At 44.8% G+C, this 21814-nt stretch overlaps 1 protein-coding gene and 1 pseudogene across 1 annotated transcript in view; one reads left to right on the top strand and one right to left on the bottom strand.

The window, feature by feature from the left end:
- Nucleotides 1-5632: 5632 nt before the first annotated feature.
- LOC127689706 (60S ribosomal protein L24-like) lies at nt 5633-9964 on the bottom strand (annotated as a pseudogene).
- Nucleotides 9965-13922: 3958 nt separating this feature from the next.
- The window catches only part of Prtg (protogenin), a 102748-nt gene continuing 94856 nt past the window's right edge, over nt 13923-21814 (top strand). The window contains exons 1-2 of the mRNA XM_052187822.1: nt 13923-14241; nt 16184-16486. Coding sequence (XP_052043782.1) covers nt 14166-14241; nt 16184-16486 — 379 coding nt within the window. The 5' untranslated portion in view covers nt 13923-14165. The remainder of the gene's footprint in view (nt 14242-16183; nt 16487-21814) is intronic.

Below are 21814 nucleotides of genomic sequence, written 5' to 3'. Positions count from 1 at the left end.
CATATACTCTGGGTGAGAACCCTGAACATCTGTGACACTCTCCGTGCACTCTCCGTGGCTGAGGAGAGGCAGCTGTGAAGACTTTGAAGCCAGTAACACTTCATCAACAATACTGGGTCTTTGAACTGGAAGGGAGGACTCAGGGTAGCAATTGGCCTTAGAAGGTGCCAGTCAGGAAAAATGGGATTTGATTGGTATAAAATGGATTAGGGCTTGTTTGTTGATATCCACTTCAAGGAAAGTTTAAGAGCAGCTTTGAAATGAAAATCTCCCTTAATATTTGGAACATACATCATCAAGGAAGACTCATTTTGTCAGCCCCCATGTTAAGCTAGACCTATTTCCTTCTAAATAGAATTATACATTTTTATTTTGGAAAATGAAAGTGTATAAAGTCACACAGTCTTTATTCCCAGCTTGTATAATATTACCAAAAATCCTGCATAAGAGAGTTGCCTTGTGTTACAAGGTGACTATTCATAGACAATATTTAAATAAATATTTTCAAACAAATATTTTAAGCTTTTAGTCTTTTAAAAAAAATTTATTGGGGGCTGGAGAGATGGCTCAGTGGTTAAGAGCACTGACTGCTCTTCCAGAGGTCCTGAGTTCAATTCCCAGCAACCACATGGTGGCTCACAACCATCTGTAATGGGATCTGATGGCCTCTTCTGGGGTGGCTGAGGATAGCTACAGTGTACTCACATACATAAAATAAATAAAATCTTTTAAAAAAAAAAAAAAAAAAATTTATTGTACTTTAAATTATATGTGTACACATTATGTATCTTTGTGTGTATGACACAAGAGATCATCGGATCTCACAGAGCTCGAATTATAGGTGATTGTGAATTCATACTCCTAGATGCTAGGAACCAAACCCTGGACATTTTTATCTTGAAAAGGTCTAATTGTGACTTTAAATTCTATGAAAATCTAGCACATATTTGAATCTATGATTTTAATTACAATTATTAAAATGTTCTTTTAACTGTGACAACTACCAACTCAACATATATATATACATACATACATACATATGTCTATATGTCTATATGTATATATGTGTTCTGTGTGTGACTATGTAGGCGCACACACCCACATGTTTATTAGCTAGAAGCATGCTGTGTACAAAGTCTTGGGCACCTATGAGTGTGAAAGTCCATAAACAGAGATGGGAAACAGTGTAGATACAGCTATTCAGCCAACAGTAAACAGTAAGTATTAGAATACCTCTATTTGGGCTGGCGAGATAGCTCAGCAGATTAAGGGCTTGCTGCTAAGCTGAAGACTGAGTTCCATCCCCAGGACCCACATAGTAGAAGGAAATAACTGAATCCTGCAGATTGTCCTCTGACCGCCACACTTACACATGCCATGACAGGCTCAGGCCTAAATAAATATTATTTAATTCTTTCTTTCTTTCTCTCTCTCTTTCCTTATTTTTTTCTAAGATTTATTTATTTATTTTATGTACGGGAATACACTGTAGTTGTCTTTAGACACAACAGAAGAAGGCATCAGATCCCATTACAGATGGTTGTGAGCTACCATGTGGTTGTTGGGAATTGAACTCAGGACCTTTAGAGGAGCAGTCAGTGTTCTTAACCACTAAGTCATCTCTCTAGCCTTAATTTTTTTCTTTTAAACATCCCTAACCCTATCATTTATGGCTGATAAGAGCAGGAATAACAGTGGACTATAGAGAAAAGAGAGAAAAAGAGGAGTTCCATTCTCCTCCTCTTCCTCCTCTTCCTCCTTCTCTTCTTCTTTCTCTTCCTCCTCCTTTCCTCCTCTTTTTCTTTGTATAGAGAAAGCTTGATTTCTTTTTTTTTGACACAGGGTTTCTCTGTGTAGCCCTTGCTATCTTCAGACTAGCTCTATAGACAAAGTTAGACTTGAACTCAGAGATCTTGCTGCCTCAATCTCCTGAGGGCTGAGATTAAAAATGTAGCTCACCATGCCTGGCTATAAAGTTCATTTTTCTTTTTTCTTTCTTTCTTTTTCTTTCTTTTTGTTTTTTGTTTTTCGAGACAGGATTTCTCCATGTAGCCCTGGCTATCCTGGAACTCACTCTGTAGACCAGACTGGCCTTGGACTCAGAAATCCACCTACCTCTGCCTCCCAAGTGTTGGGATTACAGGCGTGTGCCACCACTGCCTGACAAGTTCATTTTTCTTTAAAGATTTATTTATGTATATGAGTACACTGTAGCTGTCTTCAGGCACACCAGAAGAAGGCATCAGATGCCATTTACAGATGGTTGTGAGCCACCATGTGGTTGCTGGGAATTAAACTCAGGACCTTTAGAAGAGCAGTCAGTGTTTTTAACCACTGAGCCATCTCTCCAGCCCTATAATGTTCATTTTCAATGTGGCACTAAATACCAGTTTATAGACATCTTCCTTTTCTCTTTGAGACACAGTCTTATGTTGAACAACCACACTCAGACTCACTGTGTAACTAAGGATGACCTTGAACTTCCAGTTCTCCTGCTTCTACCTCCAGAGTGCCAAGATTACAGGTGTGCACCACATGCTTGGTTTTATGTATTGCTGGAGGTAGAACCCTGGTGTGTGTGTGTGTGTGAATTTGTGGAAGTGTGCACATGTATGTATGTGGAAGTCAGAGGACAACCTCTGGTGTTGTCTCTCAGATAGAACAAACCATCTTCTTTTACGTGAGATGCATTAGTATGCATGCTTGCATGTCCATGTGGAGGCTTCGGGGACCCTAAATGAAGAGGTTGCCATTTTGGCTCCTTGGACTATCCGGCTTGCTCCCAAGATCCTCTTTCTCTGCCTTCCATGAACCTGGATTACAGGAGACTGCTCCACCTCTCAGGGCTGTCTTACATATGTGAGTGGCAAGCACTGATATATCACCTCAGTTCCTTCCTCCTCCTCTTCCTTCTCCTCCTTCTCTTCTTTCTCTTCTTCCTCCTCCTTTTCCTCCTCTTTTTCCACACATTTTTTTTTTCTCATTGGTTTAGAACTTGCCAAGAAGGGCATGCTGGCTAGCCAGCAAGCCCGAGGGACCCTGGCACTTCTATTTTGCCTACTCAGTGCTGGGGTTTCACAGGGCAGTGGTGGCAAGTGCTTTTAACTCCAGCACTCAGGAGGCAGAGGCAGGCGGATCTCTGAGTTAGAGAGAGAGAGAGAGAGAGAGAGAGAGAGAGAGAGAGAGCGCGAACCAGGTCCTCATGGATGTAAAACAAGTACTTTCCCGATGGAGCCTGTATCCCTCCAGCCACAGGCCACCGGTGAGATGAGCTACACCCTCAGCCTTGGACAAATAAGTTGATCAGAAAATGTTTCATGAGACATCCTTCAGCAAATCGCAGCTCGAAGTCATTGCAAATCGCTCTCACTCTCACATATCAGTGTTTGGTAAGGCAGGGAGCTCAGAAAGAATTCTGTTCCTTGAAGTTCTGGGCTTAAAATGCTGCCCAGGTGACGGGGTGGGCAGTGTTATTCTCTCTGGGAGCCATTTTTTCCCTTGTTCCACACCGTCCCCTCAGACACCTGTGAACCCTTAACCAACCCTTCTATTTGGCAAGAACCAGCTTTAAAAAGCATGACATTCCTCCTCCTCTATAAAACCCGGGGACCCCCCTCAGCCCACTGTGTGCAAAGCACTTAGCTAGGTGCTACACAAAGGTGTTGAGGCCTGGTGCACTCTTTGACCTCGGCCGTAAAAGGAGCACTGTGCTGGAGTCCTCTAGACCCCAGAGAGCCTTTAATGGAGCAGGAAGGTGTTGCGGCCCGTCTCTCTGTCCACAGCAGGCCCTGCCCCTGTCAGCACTTCTCCTCTCGTCATCCACCCGGTAGCTCAGTCCATGGCACAGTCTCCTCCTTGGCAGCAGACGTCCAGTAGAGTGGGTGCAAGCATGGAAACTCGCTCACGACCACAGTCGCTCTGCCACTTCTACTTCTTAGTGTTGGCATGGTGTCCCTTCGTCTCTCTGGACGGACTTTGCAGAGCTTTGTGTCCTACATCCGTTATCTTCCAGTTTCCCTTTTTCCTCCCCTCCCCAAGCCCTAATTAAGTTATATCAAGCAAAGCTGGGAATAGAACTCAAAGAGTAATGGAGGATCATTGCTGAAGAAATGTACAAATCCCTGGGGAATGAACACAGATCTTCAGGTTTAGCAGCAAGTGCCTGAACCCTCTGAGCCATCTCTCTGACCCAAGTGATCTTTTATTTCAGGATTCTAGCACTGTAATTAAGAGATGATAAAATGTACATGTCTTCATTCATCTCTGGGACCCACATAGTGGTAGAGAGCCAATTCCCCAAAACTGTCCTCTGAGCTCCCACACATGTATAGTGACATGCACACATGTGTGTGTACACACATGTACACACACACACACATGCACACACAAATAAATGAATAGATGTTGTTTTTTTAGATTTATCTTACATGTATGAGTGTTTTGCCTGCATGTATATATTGTGTACCATGTGCATGCCTGATGTCCACAGAAGTCAGGGGACATTGGGTCCCCTGGAACTGTAGTTAATGGGTGGTTGAGAGCCACCATGTGGGTGCTAGGAAACAATCATGTGTCCTTTGCAAGAGCAACAAGTGCTCTCACTACTGAGCCAGCTCTCTAGCCCCTAAATGCATTTTTTTTCCGAGACAGGTTTTCTTTTTGTAGCCCTGGCTGTCCTGGAACTCACTCTGTAGACCAGGCTGTCCCTGAATCAGAGATCCAACTGCCTCTGTCTCTGAGTTCTGGGATTAAAGGCATGTGCTAACCACTAACCTGAATACTGGAAACACTATTAAAAAGTTCAATCGTCAGTAAATTCTATGTAAATCAATGAACACTGTCAATGATAAACAGGTACCTAGCAGTGCCTGTGTATGCATCACACTCATCCGTGTGATGAGTGAAACAACTACATACAGATCAATGAGACATTGAATGGGAGAGCTCACATTTGAACTGCATGTTTCCTTTACTTGTGTATGAGCATCCAGAAGTTTCTTGGCCTTTCCTAGCCCTGGTGTCCCTCTAATGCAGGAGCTGAGGCTACTGCTGTGTTGGCTTCCAAACATTTTACACACATGATGGCCTGCCCTTGCTTTTAAAATGTGAGATTCTGGGATAAGCGGCATGAGCTCGACCTAGTATCGTCAAGATGACATGTGTGCGATCAAACTGTCCTCGTCTTGGTTTCTAGTGGCAGATAATCTCTGTGGTTGTTTTTCTGTTGTTTTTTGTTTTTGTTTTGCTGTTGTTCTTTGTTTGTTTGAGACAGGGTTTCTCTGTGTAGTCCTCGCTGTCCTGGAACTCACTCTGTAGACCAGGCTGGTCTCGAACTTGAAGATCCACCTGCCTCTGCCTCCCAAGTGCTGGGATTAAAGGTGTGCGCCAGCAATACCCAGCTGACATCTTTTCTTAGAAACAGTATACAGAAATCAGATTTCCCTGCATACAAAGCTGACTCCCACCCATCAAAAGCAACTGAATTATCTAGAAAGTAGACATTACATTGTTGTTGGGAATCTACCAGACAAGACCACTTAGATACAAGTTTAAGGCAATAGAAGTCTTTATGAGGAGGCTGGAAAGCACAATGTGTGTGTGTTTGGGACCAAGTGCTGTCCTGAACCTTTCTCAGAATGAGTTTTTAAATACAAAATTTACGTCATGCCTCAGTTAGCGACAACAGTTAGCCACCAGCAGAATTACAAAAGGCCAAAAGCAAGGTTAGCACATTTAGTGACGTTCCCGGAACTGTGGACTCTGATGGATTAGGTCTTCATTGTCATTTTGGCAGGCGTTAAGGTCTTCATGCTGGGCTCTTAGGTCAGAATGGTACCTTGGTGTCTCTATTGTTAAGTTGTGCAAAGGTCCGGGGGACTGTTACAATGACTGCCTTTTTCACATATACCACGCAATCCAGCTCTACCTGTCACCTGCGGCTTGTCTGTCCATGTCAATCAGAAGAGGAGCAATATCTTCATCAAATTACTTCTTCCTCTTCCTCTCCTCCTTCCTCTTCTTTCTCTTCCTACTCCTCCTCTTCCTCCTGTTAAAGACAGGTCTTTAGTTCAAACGCTGATCTTCCAAATCAGTGTCTCCCAACAACTGGGAGCAGAGACCTTTGCAGGGTTCACCTTTTGTTGAGGCGCTGCCCGTGTGGGGTCCTCTGCAGCCATTGCTGTCTTCTTTGATGCCTGCTCAGCCTTTTTAGCTTCCTTGGCAGCCCTTACAGCCTGCTCTCGCTGAGCTTTCCTAGCTTCTGGCTTCTGAATCCTCTTGGCTTTTATATCAGCAAGAGATGCACCCGAGATGGCTGGCTGGAATTTGACTGTCTGGCGGGTTCTTTTGTTTTGAATTTCTTCTGACGGTCGGTCCTTTCTTGTGTTTTCTTCAGTAGAGGACAGTCGAGGATTCCTTTTGGAAAAGAATGTGGACTCATATTTTGCATTAAAAAACCAGAAAACTTTCTTGTCAGTCCTGGCCTAGCGCCAGCTGTGTCCCGGGTAGATCTTGTACCCGCTGAAACTGCACAGCTCGACTGACCTTCATGGTGATAGATACCTGCGGGAGGGGTGGGGGAGATGGTGAAGAACAGCAAATTACTTCTATTTCTGGTTTCCTGAGAATTTCCTCAGAAATTGTTCTGTGAGTAACAAATCCTTACATGCAGACCCTTGGATTCTATATTCTTAAACTGCTACCAGAAGTGGGGACATCCATTCCTTTTTTCCCCCCAGCTCTGAGGATTGCATATCTAGGACCTCCCATGTGCTGAAGAAGTGCTCCACCGAACCACAGCTCCAGCAAGATAGAGCTCATTAAGTTCCCCAAGTTGGCCTTGAATTCACTCTGCAACCCAAGCAGGCTCCAGATGTGCAATTCTCCAACCTTAGTTTCCCTGTTAGCTGGGATCGCAAACCTATGCCACTAGGTCCAGTGGGAAAAATTGTTTCTGTTATATGCTATATTAGTTCTGTATTGTGCCAAATGTAATTTCCTATAAACATACCCTAAAGGTAGAAATGATCGTTGTACCCTAGGTAGTGACAATACAAGTCTAGAACTTTGTAATTTCTCAAAGACCTTACTGGATATCGCTTTCCATATATTTAAGACAGGGTTTTCTGTGTTGCAGGCTGCCCTGGAACTTGGTACTACATAGTGGGGATGATCTTGAACTTTTGACCCTCTGCCTCTTGGGTGTTGGGCTTACAGGCATGGCCCACCTTGCTTGGTGTATGTGACCCTTGGGCTGTGTATGTGCTGTGTGTGTATGTGTATATGAACTACATCTTCAGCCCCATATCCATTTCTTTTCTTATTTTCTTCCTTCCTTCCCTTTTTTGTTTTTTTCTTTTTCTTTCTTTGAGACAGGGTTTCACTGTGTAACCCTGGCTGTCCTGGAACTCACTCTGTAGTCCAGGCTGGCCTCGAACTCATAGAGATGTACCTGTCTCTGCCTCCCAAGTGCTGGGACTGAAGTCCTGCACTACTGTCACTGCCACCAGGCAGTATCCATCTTTTTAATCAGCATTATGGGTATAGTAACTCATTATCCTTTCATATAAGAAATACCTATTCAGAGTCTATATAGATGGCTCAATAATTAAAAGCACTTACTGTTCTTCCAGAGGACCTGCTTTAGTTCCCAGGAGCATATGATGGTTAACTCCTGATTCAGGGTATCCAATGGGCACCAGGCATGTACACAGTGCATATACATACATACAGGCAAACACATACACACCAAACACAAACATCTTTTTTTTTTCTTTTTTGGTTTTTCGAGACAGGGTTTCTTTCTCTGTGTAGCCCTGGCTGTCCTGGAACTCACTCTGTAGACCAGGATGGCCTCGAACTCAGAAATCTGCCTGCCTCTGCCTCCCAGAGTGCTGGGATTAAAGGTGTGCGCCACCACTGCCCAGCTTAAACACAAACACCTTTACAAATCTATCTATTCAGTTCTTAACTGCAAGAGGGTCCTTCATGCTGAGCAGGGAGTACAATGTAAGCCAGGGCTTGCTCTGTGCCCACAAGGTGCCTGCTGCCGAGTGACAGAATATGAGACTATGAAATAACACACACACATACACACACACACACACACACACACACACACACACACACACTGTTTGGGGCTGGCAAGAGGGTACCTTGCTGTCAGTGGGTAAAGGTACCTACAGCATAGCTTAATACCCTGAGCTCAATCCCAGGAACCCATATGGTGGTAAGGGAGAATCAATTCTTAAAAGTTGTCTGTCCTCTGAGTTTCACCTGTGTGTAGTGGCACACACACACACACACACACACACCCCTAAATAAACAAATACAGTTTGAATGATTATTGTGTTTTGTTTTGCTTTGTTTTCCAGAGTCATGTTACCTGCGGGAGGAACATTTGATCCTCCCGCCTCAGCTTCCCTAGTCCTGGGCTCACAGAGTATGTGATGGTAGCTGACATATTGTTTACTCTTTGAGGAGCTTCCATATTCTTTTCACAGCAGCTGCACCACTCACAGCACAGCAGTTACAACCTCTGTCATAAACACTCATTTCAGGGTTTGGTGGCAGCTGGTAGGCTTGCCCAGAAGGGACTTCTACCGTGAGGACGGAGGCCCAGGAGGGACTTCTAACAGGATTATGGAGGCCCAGGCTACTTATCAGGCCTACTCTTCTAACTACTCACAATGCACTCAGGGAAGCTCCATAACTATTTGAGAACTCCATTATTTTGCTGCGTTGTAATACTCTGGGATTTGTGATCTTCTGCAAAGATTGACTGTGAATCCACACATCAGGTAATGTTCCGGGGTCAGTGGCTTTGAAGATCACTCCACAGCTCCATGGACTGATGGCTGCAGGTGTGTTCTCTTGTTGTTTCAGGCCATTTGAACTTATGAAACTAGTTTCTTGGTTTTGTAAAAAACAAACAAACATACAAACAAACAGAAACAAAACAAAAATAAATTTAAATATATCCCACAACTTTGCTCTAAATTTCAGTGTGCAAGTAAATGCACGTTCATGTGTGTATATGTGTGTTTTGTGTGTGTGTGTATGTATGCATGTATGTATGTATATGGTTGATGTTGGACATCTTCTTTAGTTCCTCGCCCCCATGCCAACCCCCCTCCTGCCCCATGCATGCATGTGAGTGCATTGCCTGTGTCCCTGGTGCCCCTGGAGTCAGAAAATGTCACTGTTTTACCAGAACTGAACGTACAGAGGGTTATGAAGCCCCCCCCCTACACACACACACCATGGTGGGTGCTGGGAATTGAACAAGGTCCGCTGTAGGGAGTATGTGGTTTTAAGTGCTGAGCCATCTCTCCTGCTCCTTCTTCTTCCTACATGTTGGAGACAGGGTCTCTTGCAGAGCCTGGAGCTCGTTGATTTGGCTGGACTGGCTCCCCAGGGAGCCCCAGGACCCACCTTTCTGCTTCCCCCACCTTGGTTACAGACAGCCACTGCTGTGCCTGGGTCTCACATGGCTGCCGAGGAGCTGAGCCCAGGTGTCCAGGCTCTGCAGCAAGCACTTTACCCACAGAGCCATTTCCCTGACCCCTTCAGTCTGTACTCTCAGTATCTATGAATGATCTCCTCTTTCAGACTGAAAATCAACGGCTTTGTCCAGAACCCGACAGTAAAATGGATGCAAGTAGTTGTTTCAATAAGCATCCTCCTCTAAGAGAAGACCTTAGGAGGTTCCACACCTTGTCTGAAGTCCTTCAGCACCAGGGAGGAAGGCACTAAACTACTCAAGGAGCTTTTCAGAGTCATCTCCAAGTCAGTCAGATTTGACTCTTAGAAATAAACTTTTCAAAAGCAAGGCTGCCTGAAAGGACAGAGGGTTGTCACTATTGGGACTGTCCGATTACTAAACAGTAATGGTGGCAATTACTTACAGAGCTAGGTAGCAGGTGCTTGCCACACACGTTAGGATATCCCCGAAGCCCACTGGCATTATCCTCCTTTACATTAATTACATACATTAGGTTTGAGAGCTTCAGTAACTTGTTTATAAAATACTGAAACCTGAACTCAAGTGTATCAGAAACCCCAGACCAGGCTTTACCACCGTGGCATGGGCTAGTGAATGTAAAATAAACTTATGGATGGAGATTACAGATCATTCCAATAGCTGGATCAGAAGCACTTAAATAGCTATGGGTCTTAGTACATGATGTAAGAGTTATAATAATGTGAGAGTCTGGGTGAGGAGGTATGTACTGTGTTATTCAGAAAAAATGTTATAAATTCTCAAGCCATCTGAATAGGGTTTTTTGTTTGTTTTGTTTTTAATTATTTATGTTATGTATATGAGCACCCTGTTGCTGTCTTCAGACACACCAGAAGAGAAAATCAGATCCCATTACAGATGGTTGTGAGCCACCATGTGGTTGCTGGGAATTGAACTCAGGACCAATGGAAGAGCAGTCAGTGCTCTTAACCTTTGAGCCATCTCTGCAGCTTCTGTTTGTCTTGTTTTTAAGTAGATAAAGGAGACTATGGATAGAGGTCAATTGGTAGAGACTTTCCCAGCATGCAAGAGGCCCTGGATTTGATTCCCAATTGCAAAATAAACAGGGAATGGTGATTTCACAGCCCTTGGAAGGTGAAAGCAGGGAGATCAGGAGTTCAAGGCTGGTCTCTGCTACATAAGACCCTGTCTCAAGAAGTTAAAAAAAAAAAATGAGTGATAGCTCAACAGTTAAGAACACATACAGCTTTTAAAGGGGAACTGAGTTTGGTTCATATTCCCCAGTACAGGAGGCTCGGGACCACATGTCGATCCAGCTCCAGGGTGTCCGACACCCTCTTCTGGCCTCCATGGGCACCTACCCTCTCAAGCACAAAACCACACAAAGACACTCATGCATACTTGAAAATAAAAAGTAAATCTCAGAAATGATACAAAATAGAAAAGTCAAGGGGCTGAGGCGTGCGGCTCAATGGGAGGGTGCTGGCTGGCATACACCGGGGCCCGAGGTTCAAACTCTAGAACAGAAAAAATGCTTAAAAAGAAAAGAGAGGTTTAAAGGCAAAAAGGATTCTATACCAAAAACAGGTAAAACTTGAGATTTATAAAAAACATGAATCCTGGCTCCTAGTTATCAATTATTAATGGGTGACTTTGGCTAAATCCATTTCTTCAAATTAAATAAAGATATTAGTAATAAGAACATCTGTGTTGCCCGGAGGTGGTGGTACACACCTTTAATCCAAGCACTTGGGGGGGGGGGCAGAGGCAGGAGGATCTCTGAGTTTAAGGTTTATAGAGTGAGTTCCAGGACAGACAGGGCTACACAGAGAAACCCTGTCTCGAAAAACAAAACAAAACAAAAGAACATCTGTGCTGGTTAGTATGACATCTTGGCACAAGCTAGAGTCATTTTGGAGAGGGAAATGTTAATTGAATAAATTCCCCTTCATACTCACCTGTGGGCAAGCACTGACCGGCAGGAAATGGTACTCCTCAATGATCTCTGCTTCCTGTCCGCCTCTAGGTTCCTGCTCTGACTTCCGTCAGTGATGGATTCTTAGCTGTGAGATAAAGCAAACTCTTTGCTCCCAACTTGTCCATTAACCTCACAGGTTCATCATGGGAGGCCAGCGAGTACACATGAAAACTTTTGAGTAGGTCTCAAAAGTTACACTAATATTATTCACAAATCTTACACTATGGCAAGATAAACCTGGTCGGAGGAACTCTACTCCTCTCCCACACGGTGCAGCATGGTCAATTTTGTTCAGCATGTTGTTTAAGGTATTACATCATCTTTCTTCATTTTGTTTAAATGCAAATACTATTCCTCAAAGCAACACCATGTCCCAAGTTATTAAAGATCCCTGGCTGTGGGCTGGAGAGATGGCTCAGTGGTTAAGAGCACTGACTGCTCTTCCAGAGGGCATGAGTTCAATTCTCAGTACCCACATGGTGGCTCACAACCATCTGTAATGAGATCGTATGCCCTCTTCTGGTGTGTCTGAAGACAGCTACAGTGTACTCAGAAGAGAAATAAATAAATAAATAAATAAATAAATAAATAAATAAATAATTCTTCTAAAAAAAAAAATCCCTGGCTGTAACAGAATAAAAACATCTTATTAACACATCTTATGCCAGGCAGAAGTAGTGCATGCCTTTAATCCCAGCACTTGGGAGGCAGAGACTGGCGCATTTCTGAATTCGAGGCCAGCCTGGTCTATAGAGTGAGTTCCAGGATAGCCAGGGCTACACAGAGAAACCCTGTCTCGAAAAACCAACCCCCCCCAAAAAAAAACCCCAAAAAACCCACATCTTATACAGGTAATAGAAATACTTGGGGTCTGTTGGGACTATGAAGTCCAGAGGGAGAAGAAAATAATCATATAACAAAGCAAAATCTAGCTAGTCTGGGTATGCTAGCTCAAACCTGTGCCAGCCAGTCTGGTCCATATACAAGGGAGGTCCATGTATGTCTGGACTGCAAAGTGAGACCCTGTTTCAAAACAACCCAAACAAAAATGTAATTTAAAACGCAACAGTTCAGCCCAGCACTCTGGGAGGCAGAAGCAGGCGGATTTCTGAGTTCAAGGCCAGCCTGGTCTACAGTGAGTTTCAGGACAGCCAGGGCTATACAGAGAAACCCTGTCTCAAAAAAACCAAATCAAAAACAAAAACAAAACAAAATAAAAAAGCAACAGTTCTGTATCTCATTTTTCTTTCTATACGAATTTATATCCTGAGGTTTAGAAATTGTTCAAACTCATCTAAATTAGAAGGCAAGTTTGGAAGCAACAGAGCTAAGGGTACTGTTGTTTTACGCGGGGTTAAAATGAAATTGCAAAGGAGACTGACTTTTCTTCAATAAGTTTTAGGGTAAGTAGTAAGGGAGTCCTAAACGGTTTCTAAAACCATGCTCCCCTAATTCCCCCCTCCCTCGCAATCAGGAGGATTCCTGGAACTTGCTAAAGGCAGTTAGTGACAAAAGCTAGATTTCCGTCAGCGGCTTTAATTAAAGTTAGCTTTTAGCCTGTGCCCTCGTCATGTGCCAAAGACTTAGATCGGGATTAGCAAATGCTAATCCACGTGTAAAGGCTCTGTAGGCTCCATACGGTATCCCCCCCCCCTTTGGCCCGCCCTCTTTAAATGTATGTTTCGACTCAGCTCCTCTGGGTTATCCTTAATTAATTTCAAGAGCTGTGAACAAATTCCCATGGTTGGTGTCTTCTTTCATCAGCCTAACTTTTAAGCAGGTAACCTACCAAAGTCTGGCCTCGCACAGCAAGCTCTGGACAGCCCTTGGTCTCGCCTCTACTCTCTATTCTGCGCTTAGTTCTCACACAGTAAAAACTTAATTAACTTGAAGAGTTAAAACGTCTCCCCCGAAAGTAACTGCTAATTTTAGGGCTCTCTAAGATGATTTTGAAGGCAGGGCTGTATCTGATGAGACCAGAGAAGATAAGAACAGTCTCCAAATGTGGGTGGTAGTTGGGGGGTGGGGGCTGTCGCCACAGGATGCCTCCAGGGGCGCTGACAAGCCTCTGAAGTGGGAACTGGGTTTCCCTGAACAGGGCCTGGGCGGGTGAGCAAGGCAGGGGGATGGGCAGGGGGCCATCAGGGGAGAAGTCTCCGGCCTTTCCACATCTCTCAACACCATCCCTCCACCCCAACCCCCTCCTCCGTGCAGAATCCTCAACTGGCCCGCAGGAGGGAGAAGGGCCCCGGGGGCGGGGGTGGCCGCGGCCAGGAGATTGGCCTTTGTGGCCCAGTGGCCGGCCGTGGCGCGCAGGCCGAGGGGCGGGGGCTTGACCCCCAGGTGCATTGTCCGGCGGGGCCCTCCCCCTGTCCCCGGGGTCGCCCAGGCGATCTCAGCGTGTCCCTCCGCCAGCAGCGCAGACCTCGCCGTGCGGGGCCCAGGGGCCAGATGTAGAAAGTAGTCCCCGGCCGGCCAGGCTGTCCACTGCGCCGCCCTCTACAGCCTCCCTCCGCCCCCGGCTGGACGCGGCGCGCGTGGTCCCCGCGGCCTGGCGCACTCGCGGGGCTCCGTGCGCCTGCAAGCGGCGCGTCGCCTCGCCACGCCGGAGCTGCGGGTTGCAGCGGGAGCTGCGGGTCCAGGAGATCAGCGGGAGCAGCGGGCGCGGGCGAACAGCCCGGGAGCATGCCCGCGCAGCCCCGCTGAATGGCGCCTCCCGTGCGCCCGGGGATGCTGCCCCTGCTGCTGTTGCTGTTACTGCCGCCGCTCGGCTCGGTTCCAGGTGGGCGCGCTTCCCGTGCGAGTGTGCGCGACCGTGCGCGGGGAGGGGGACGGGCAGGGATGCCGCGGGTGGCGCGGCTGGCCAACGTTCTCTCTGGATGCGCACTCCGAGCTCTCCGAGGCCGAGGCCGAGTCTCCCTTGGATCCGCTGACCACTGGCCCTGCTCATGCCATTGTCCGAGCTGTGGCCAGCTGGGGGCTCCGCGTTGCCTCCCGGGCCGCGGCCGCACGTGGTTTTATTTATATTGTTTCCTGAGTGGCAGCCTCTCCACGCAGGGGGGCGCCGCGATTGCGCGCCGTTTCCTGGGTTTGCAGTGGGGTTCCTCCAGGTCTCTCGGTGGCCGAGCTGGGCGCCCCACGTTTTCGAAGCTCCATACTGAGCAAGAAGATGGGAGGATGAGATTGCAAAGAGAAGGAGCTTGAAAGTTGTATGGCCCATTTGTGCCCCAAGAGAGGCAGGGAGAAAGGTGTCTGGATAGAACTTACTTTCTGCATATAGGTCTTTTGAGGTCCCGGCTGGAGGTCCCTGAAACCTCTATTAAACCCAGATTAACCTTGCACAAACTTGCATAAAATTTGTTTATTTCCCTTTCTGCAATCTTGGTTTCTTCAAAGACAGAAAAATGTGAAGTGAATATTAGGGAAAGGAGGGTCTTTGACGAGAGGGGCTTGAGTTATTCATTTGTAAGTTATAATCGCTGGTCTCTTCTTCTCCTCCTCCTCTCCTCCCTCCTCCTCCTCTTTTTTTTTTCCTTTCTTATCTTTTTTTTTTTTTCTACCCTGGAGGAGTTAGTTTCAGTTAGCAAGAGAAAGGATCAAAGTGGGATGCGGCTCAGAAACACAATGGGCGTCTTCCGGAGTGGTGCATGCAGCACGGGGTTGTTGGGGTAGCTGCCCAGGGCAAACCTTAGGGGAAGTCTGGAGCCCCAGACTCTGAGGTTTTTCAGGATCTGTCTTGATCAGAAACAGATAAATCATTGCTGGGTATTTATAATCAGGGCTTCGAACTGACCAGAAGAAATGTTAAAAAGCAAACAAACAAACAAACAAAAAACCCAACAAACTCCCACCACGACCCCTAATTTTTTGTTGGTTCAGATCAGCAAGCGTTTGCTCTGGTGGCAAAGGTGCTTTATTCTGGGGGACCTGGGGCTTGTGTATGCTTGGATAAAGCATTTCCTCTGCTCTGATAAAAATGTGTATTGGTTGATTAAGCAATCTCCTATCCCTCTTAGACAGTAAGGACCAATTAGTCACGCATTTTTTTTCCCACAGTTGGTAGCACTAAAAAAGTGAAATAAAGGTTTCCTAATCCGATCACCCACTGAGTACAAGCGGCAAGTTACCAACTTTTCAGAGTCTATTGTGTGCCCTTTAAATACATAGCTGGCTTGGCAGAAATGAAGTAAATGGATTTCTTTTAAGGAGAGGAGACAGCATCCCCTGCTGTAAAAGGGCAGATAGGGGAAAAAAAATGCAAACTTGTAATTTGTCACAAAAGATAAACATAGTTCCCAAAGGAGTAGGTGCTGGGGTTTCCCAAAAACACTTCAGGAGACAAGGAAATAAACTCGTTTGTTCACAGAGTTGGAGTTTTGCTAATGATTTCTTGTAAAATTAGACTTTTATGACTTAACCCTGTTCAAGATCTTTTTGACAAGCTTGTAAAAGTAGCAAACGGCTTGTGCCAGTAGGTTCTGATGATTTTGGGTCTCTGGCGAGAAACCTGAGAACCAAATTTTTAGGCTGCATAGAAAGATATTAGAATCTTCCCGTGTTTTGAGTTGTTGGAAGGGTCTGTGGTTATTAAGGTCCTTGGAAGTTGACCAGTATGGCTAGAGGAGCTGCCTTCTACCAGGAATATGTGTTTTACAGTTGTGTGCTAAATGATTTTATGCCTGTAATTCTGGATATACCTCTTTCCCCCCTTTTTTCCTTTGCAGGAGTGTGGAGCTTTAGCGAACTGTTTTTCATGAAAGAACCACAGGATGCAACAGTCACCAGGAAAGACCCAGTCTTTTTAGATTGCCAGGCTCACGGAGAAGGTCCCATTAAGGTCACATGGTTGAAAAATGGAGCAAAACTGTCTGAAAATAAACGGATCCAGGTTCTGTCTAACGGCTCTTTATACATCAGTGAAGTGGAAGGCAGGAGGGGAGAGCAATCGGATGAAGGATTTTATCAGTGCCTGGCAGTGAACAAATATGGGGCCATTCTTAGTCAGAAAGCTCTTCTGACATTGTCAAGTAAGTGTTGAAATTCTTCTTGGTGGTTAAAGGTTTTCATTGTTAGAATTTTTTTTCTAAATTGACTAACAAATAGCATTAAAATCATGCATACATTTAGAATTTTACCAGAGCTGATACTAGCTGGTGCTAAGGAAGGCATGCAGAGAAATCAATGTATGTAAATCTGATTGGGAAGCAAATTTGACTTCGAACACAGCGTATAAAACCTGACCAGGTGGGACTGTCCCCATTTCAGACGTTGCACACTGTAAGAATTACACAAAGAAGTTTGGCCAGTGCAAACAAAGCTGTTGTAAAAATTTTAATCTTTTAGAGATCACTGAGTGGAAACAACCACAAATAAATCTTTCTGCCGTGTGGCTGGCTCTGGAGTGCTAAACCTTTCTCACAGCACAGCCTTCCATCTCAGACTGAGCTGAGATCACCCATGTTGCTGTGTGATTGCAAGAGAGGGCACTGGTTAGTGACTCTTGAGCCTTTGAAGTAGTTCTAGTCTTTTCCAGCTGGGAGGGAAAGAGGTCACTGCTGTTTCTGTCTTAGGCCTGATGGAATTAGGTCAGAAATGCTCTTGGGTTTTTTTTTTTTTTCCAACTTTAAAAATTTTTAATTCATTTTTTATTTCATGTGCATTGGTGTTTTGGCTGAATTCATGTTGGTATAAGGATGTCGGATCCCTTGAAACTGGAGTTAGAGACTGTTATAAGCTGTAATGCGGGTGCAGGGAAGTGAACCTGGATCCTTTGGAAGAGAAGCCAGTGCTCCTAACCACTGAGCCATCTCTCCAGCCCCAAGACCTGCTCATTTCTTTTTCCAGTTGTCATAAAGTTTGTGATTTAAGGATTTTCTTTATATTGACATCATCTGAGCAAACTTTCAGTGTAAGTAATCCTCTAGATGGTGGTTGACTTGCAACTGCTTTGGGTGTGAAGTTGGGCTCAGGGCAGGAAAGGGAACTCCTTAAGGTCACCACCTCTTCAGGTGACTAAGCGCACTGGGCTGGTGGCAGGAGTGTTACAGTCCAGCTATGCTCTTAACCCAGAAAGGTCAGATTCTGCACTGTACACACACTTACCGGTTCTTACAGCGTAGGACAGGAAGAGCACGCTCTTGAGATAACCACATAGGCTTTAGGGAGTGGTCTGTCCAAGGTCTACACCGCAGAAGCTTGGAACGTAGCTTCAGAGATTCCCAGGTCACTAACCACAGCGCACGGGCATGTTTCTGCTACACTTAGAGAAGTCCGTGGTGTAAATTTGTGCAGTGATGATGAATCGTGGAAAAGAACCACAAGCAGAGTGATGTTTATGTTGAATTACACTGGCAGATTGGAGATGCTTCCAAACCTAGCCCTACCCCCATCCCACCCCTACCAAAGAACATAACCGTGAAAAGATTTCTGATAAACTCCACCTACTCTGCTGCTGATTTCCTTTGGCTATGGTCTCTGGTCAGTAATCTTTTCTTTCATTGGATACTGGTTTCACTGGATAAATCCACTGTCTGTTCCTTGGAATCTTGTCTAATGTACCATCACTGTGGGATTTTTGCATTTCCACATTTCCCAACTAGTGCAATCATTTTTCTTTTCAATTTTGTCATGCCAAGGCACTGTAGCATGGGTTGCTTTTGTGGGGAAGTGGGTGGTGGGGGTGAGTGGACAGAGGTCTTAAAAGACAGACGTTTATCAGGACCACCCTTGCTTCCAGGACCTCCTGAGGCAGAATCCCATAGCTCACCTAGCTTTCCGACTCCATAAATAAAAGCAGAAATTAAGCAAATATTAGGATCAGGGCCTGGGGTTGTGGCACAGTACTGGAGTGTATGTTTGGCAGGCATGAGTGGGTTCAGTTCCAAACCCCAAAACCAAATCCAAAATAAAAAATTCCAACCAACCATACAAAAAGCTTTTACCATTTTGAGTATCTTCACATTTTTTTATCTTATCTTTAACACTTTTATTAATAAGACTTAGATATTAATCACTTTGCAAAGTATTGTGGGGATCTAATCTTCATATTATAAATATAAGAACTTTGCATTGAAAAGTCAGGTGTGGTACATACCTGTGATCCCATCCTGGGGAAGGCTGAGGACAAGGGTAGGGAGTTAGTTCTAGGCCAGCTTGGACTATACATCCAGACACTCTCTTAGAAATGCTTGTCTGCCCACTGATCCATCTCACAGGACCTTACAAACAAACAAAGCTTCCCAGATTGAGTGTTTAGAACATCTCTTTGGTTGAGGACTGTTACAGGAGGTATTTTGTAGTCACTGTTATGGATTTAAAACAAAGGCACAGCATGTTTAAATTTAGATTTCTGTTTAAAAATAAGAAGGCTCCCAGTGATCCTGGATTCATAGTTTTGATGTTTGAAGAAGCAGCGTCTTGTGACAGGGGCTCTAATCGCTCTTCCTGTGCAGATGTTATCGTGAGCAGGAAGAGCAGAGGAGCATTAAGTGGGTATTCTGTTGTTGTGTGTGTGTGTGTGTGTGTATGTGTGTGTGTGTGTGTGTGTGTGGCTAGTTCTTACCCTTACGGATAACACCAGGGCACCATGTTCTTTTTGTTTTCTTAGGGATTTTATGAGCGAATGCATCTTTTGGTTTAGCGGTAGTAGCCATCTGTAATCTAAAACTTTAATCTGTACCACTCTTAATTTTTTTTTTTTTTTTTTAACACACAAGCTGAGTCTTAGTTTCTGAATTTAGCAAGCTGGAATCAGGAAAGTTGCACTCTGGGCCAGAATTCCATTATTCATGTGTAAATTAGGAATAGGCAGGGTTAAAAGGTTAGCCGCTGGCCAGGGTGAGGTTTACCCTGTGATAAAGAGCAGATGACCCTCATTCACTGGCCCCAGCTTTCATGTGGCTCTTCTGCAAAGTTGCTTATTGCCATGAATTGTTCTCGAGGAATGCAGAAATTCGAAAGCGAGCTGGCCCTTCCTTAAGTGTCACTGTGGGACCTTATCTCCAGGCACATCAGCGCGAGGCTCTTCCCCAGGGCCTGGAGGCTCGGCTTTCCGGTTGTTCACCCAAGCACAAAAGAATGCGTCTAGCTTAGTTCTGCTAAGGCATCCCTTTTTAAAAAGGAAAACATAGGGTTAACATAATATATAGCTATTTTTTTAAAGTAACCCCTTGTATTGATAGCCTTCTCATAGGTCTCCTTTTTACATTTTCGTGTAATTAGAAAAACGGGGGAGTGGTGTGGGGAGTCCCCTCCTAGCTGCATATAATAGTCCTAGATGTGATGATCAGAACATTAAAGCAGGGCTTACGAATGTAAATATGTTAAATTTTAGTACATCAAAATTTCACCGACTTGAGTGCTAAGTCTTCGTTATATAAACACTGATTAAAATATTGTAGGAATACCAAGTCACCAGGAAGCTGTATTGAGGTGCCTCGTGTCCTTAATGCTGGTGTAAGATAAATCTCAGAGGAAAGCGTTAGTGCGCTAAAGCAGTCTCATATTTCAACAAGTGTAAATTAAGATAAGGGGAGTGAGGGAGGAGGCGGGCGTGTTCTGTGATGTGTAAAAGTCTGGCCGGCAGTGAGGATTGAACAGGAAGCTGTCTGTTTGTTTCCTTTCCATAAAAGGTGGAAATCGAAGCCTCTAGCTGGGAGGGAGACGGCACAAATCCGGCCTGTGTTTTAGGGTTTTCGTGACTTTTTTTTTTAACCTGGGCAAAGGCTGAAAACATGTACGTGGAATTCCTTTATTTTCACAATTTTTTTTTAGACAAACTTTGTGATCAATTTTAGCCTCGGTATAGTTGTTCAGGTGAGCGTTTCTGAAACTTTAAGGTGACTTGAGTCAGACATATTGTTTTTCCGAGGAAATCGTTGCTGCTTCAGTGTAAGATGAAGTTCTCAGCATTTTTTATTTTGTGGGTGTAGATTTCTGCCTTAAAAGAGTCCTTCCTAAATTATTACCCAAACTTTCTTTTGAAATGTAAAGGGCATTTAAAGTGTTTAAGTTTGAGAAGGCATGGCATACGAAAAGGAGAATAGGAATACAAAAAGGCAGCTCAGATATTTGGATTTTATCAGAGATCCCGGACCCAAAACTGGCAAAGTTTCCTGCAGTGTCCTTGTTACAGCGAGGTTTTGACTTGGAGAGCAGACTCCCTTCTGTGAGACACAAAAACTTACAGCCACCTGTGTTCCCATCCAGCAGTACTAGCATGGAACTCCGAGTCAATGGGTGTCGGGAAAAATAAAGAGAATAAAATAGGTATTTAGAGAGACCGATCTGACAACTTGTACAATAAAGCTTAGTTAGTGCCTCCTGGTGCCCTAGGAAGAGAGAGAGGTTTGAACGAATCTGTTTAAGTTCTGCCAGATGGCCAGGGCTCATGAAGTCACCTCAGTAAAAGCCGCAGACACCTCGTTCTGCAGGCTTCTCCAGTGAGGCTGGGCTCTGAGGAGCTCCCTGCCTAAGGTCTGGGCATCAGGGCCCTGATTTTCTCTGGGTCAGAGAACCAGTTTTTCCTCCTTTGCACGTGATTCTCTTCTCATTTTATGCCACTTGTAACACTATCTCCCTCTTTTCAAAGTTGGTGGATTTTTTTTTTTTAAGCAAAACAGGACAAGGGGGTAGAGCTTCTCTTTCTTGAAGACACACACACACACACACGCACACGCACACGCATGCACAGAGCATATGAGTGTGTGTTCTATTTTTACCCATTTTTAAAGGAAACCTTGAAAGGATCCTGGGTTCATACCCTTATCAACTGTCTCTGTGGTTCTAAAGAAAATTGTTCACAGCTAGGAGCTGTTTGTACAACCCCTGGGGAATCTATGCTCCCTTAGTTAACAGCTGGGCCTGTTGAGAAAGCTCATAACAATTTAAGAGGCTAACAGAAAACTAATCTTTTAAGCAAGGCTTTAGGTTTAATGTGTAGTTCAGCCAGTGAGTCAAATGTATTTGATGTCACCTCTGTGACAGCCATAGTTTTTTTTTATTGGACATTTTATTTATTTACATTTCAAATGTCATCCCCTTTCCCGGTTTCCCTTCCAGAAACCTCCTGTTCCATCCCCCCTCCCCTACTTCTATGAGGGTGTTCCCTCACCTACCCACCCCTGCTCCCCACCATGACGTTCCCCTACACTGGGGCATGGAGCCTTCACAGGACCAAGGGGACAGCCATATTTTTAATTACAATTTGGAGACGTGATCTATATCTTATAGCCAGGGGTGCTGAGCTAGAGTCATTGCTTTTAGCTAGTAAACTGATGGAGTCTTACTTGCAAAATAATCAGCCATGCTGAGTTATGATCACTTAAAAAAGAAAAGATATATTGATTTTTCTTTTC

Source organism: Apodemus sylvaticus, chromosome 7 (genome assembly GCF_947179515.1).
Source record: "Apodemus sylvaticus chromosome 7, mApoSyl1.1, whole genome shotgun sequence".
Lineage (NCBI taxonomy): Eukaryota > Metazoa > Chordata > Mammalia > Rodentia > Muridae > Apodemus > Apodemus sylvaticus.
Note: the sequence above shows the minus strand (reverse complement) of the source record. Positions and strands in the feature narration are given on the sequence as shown.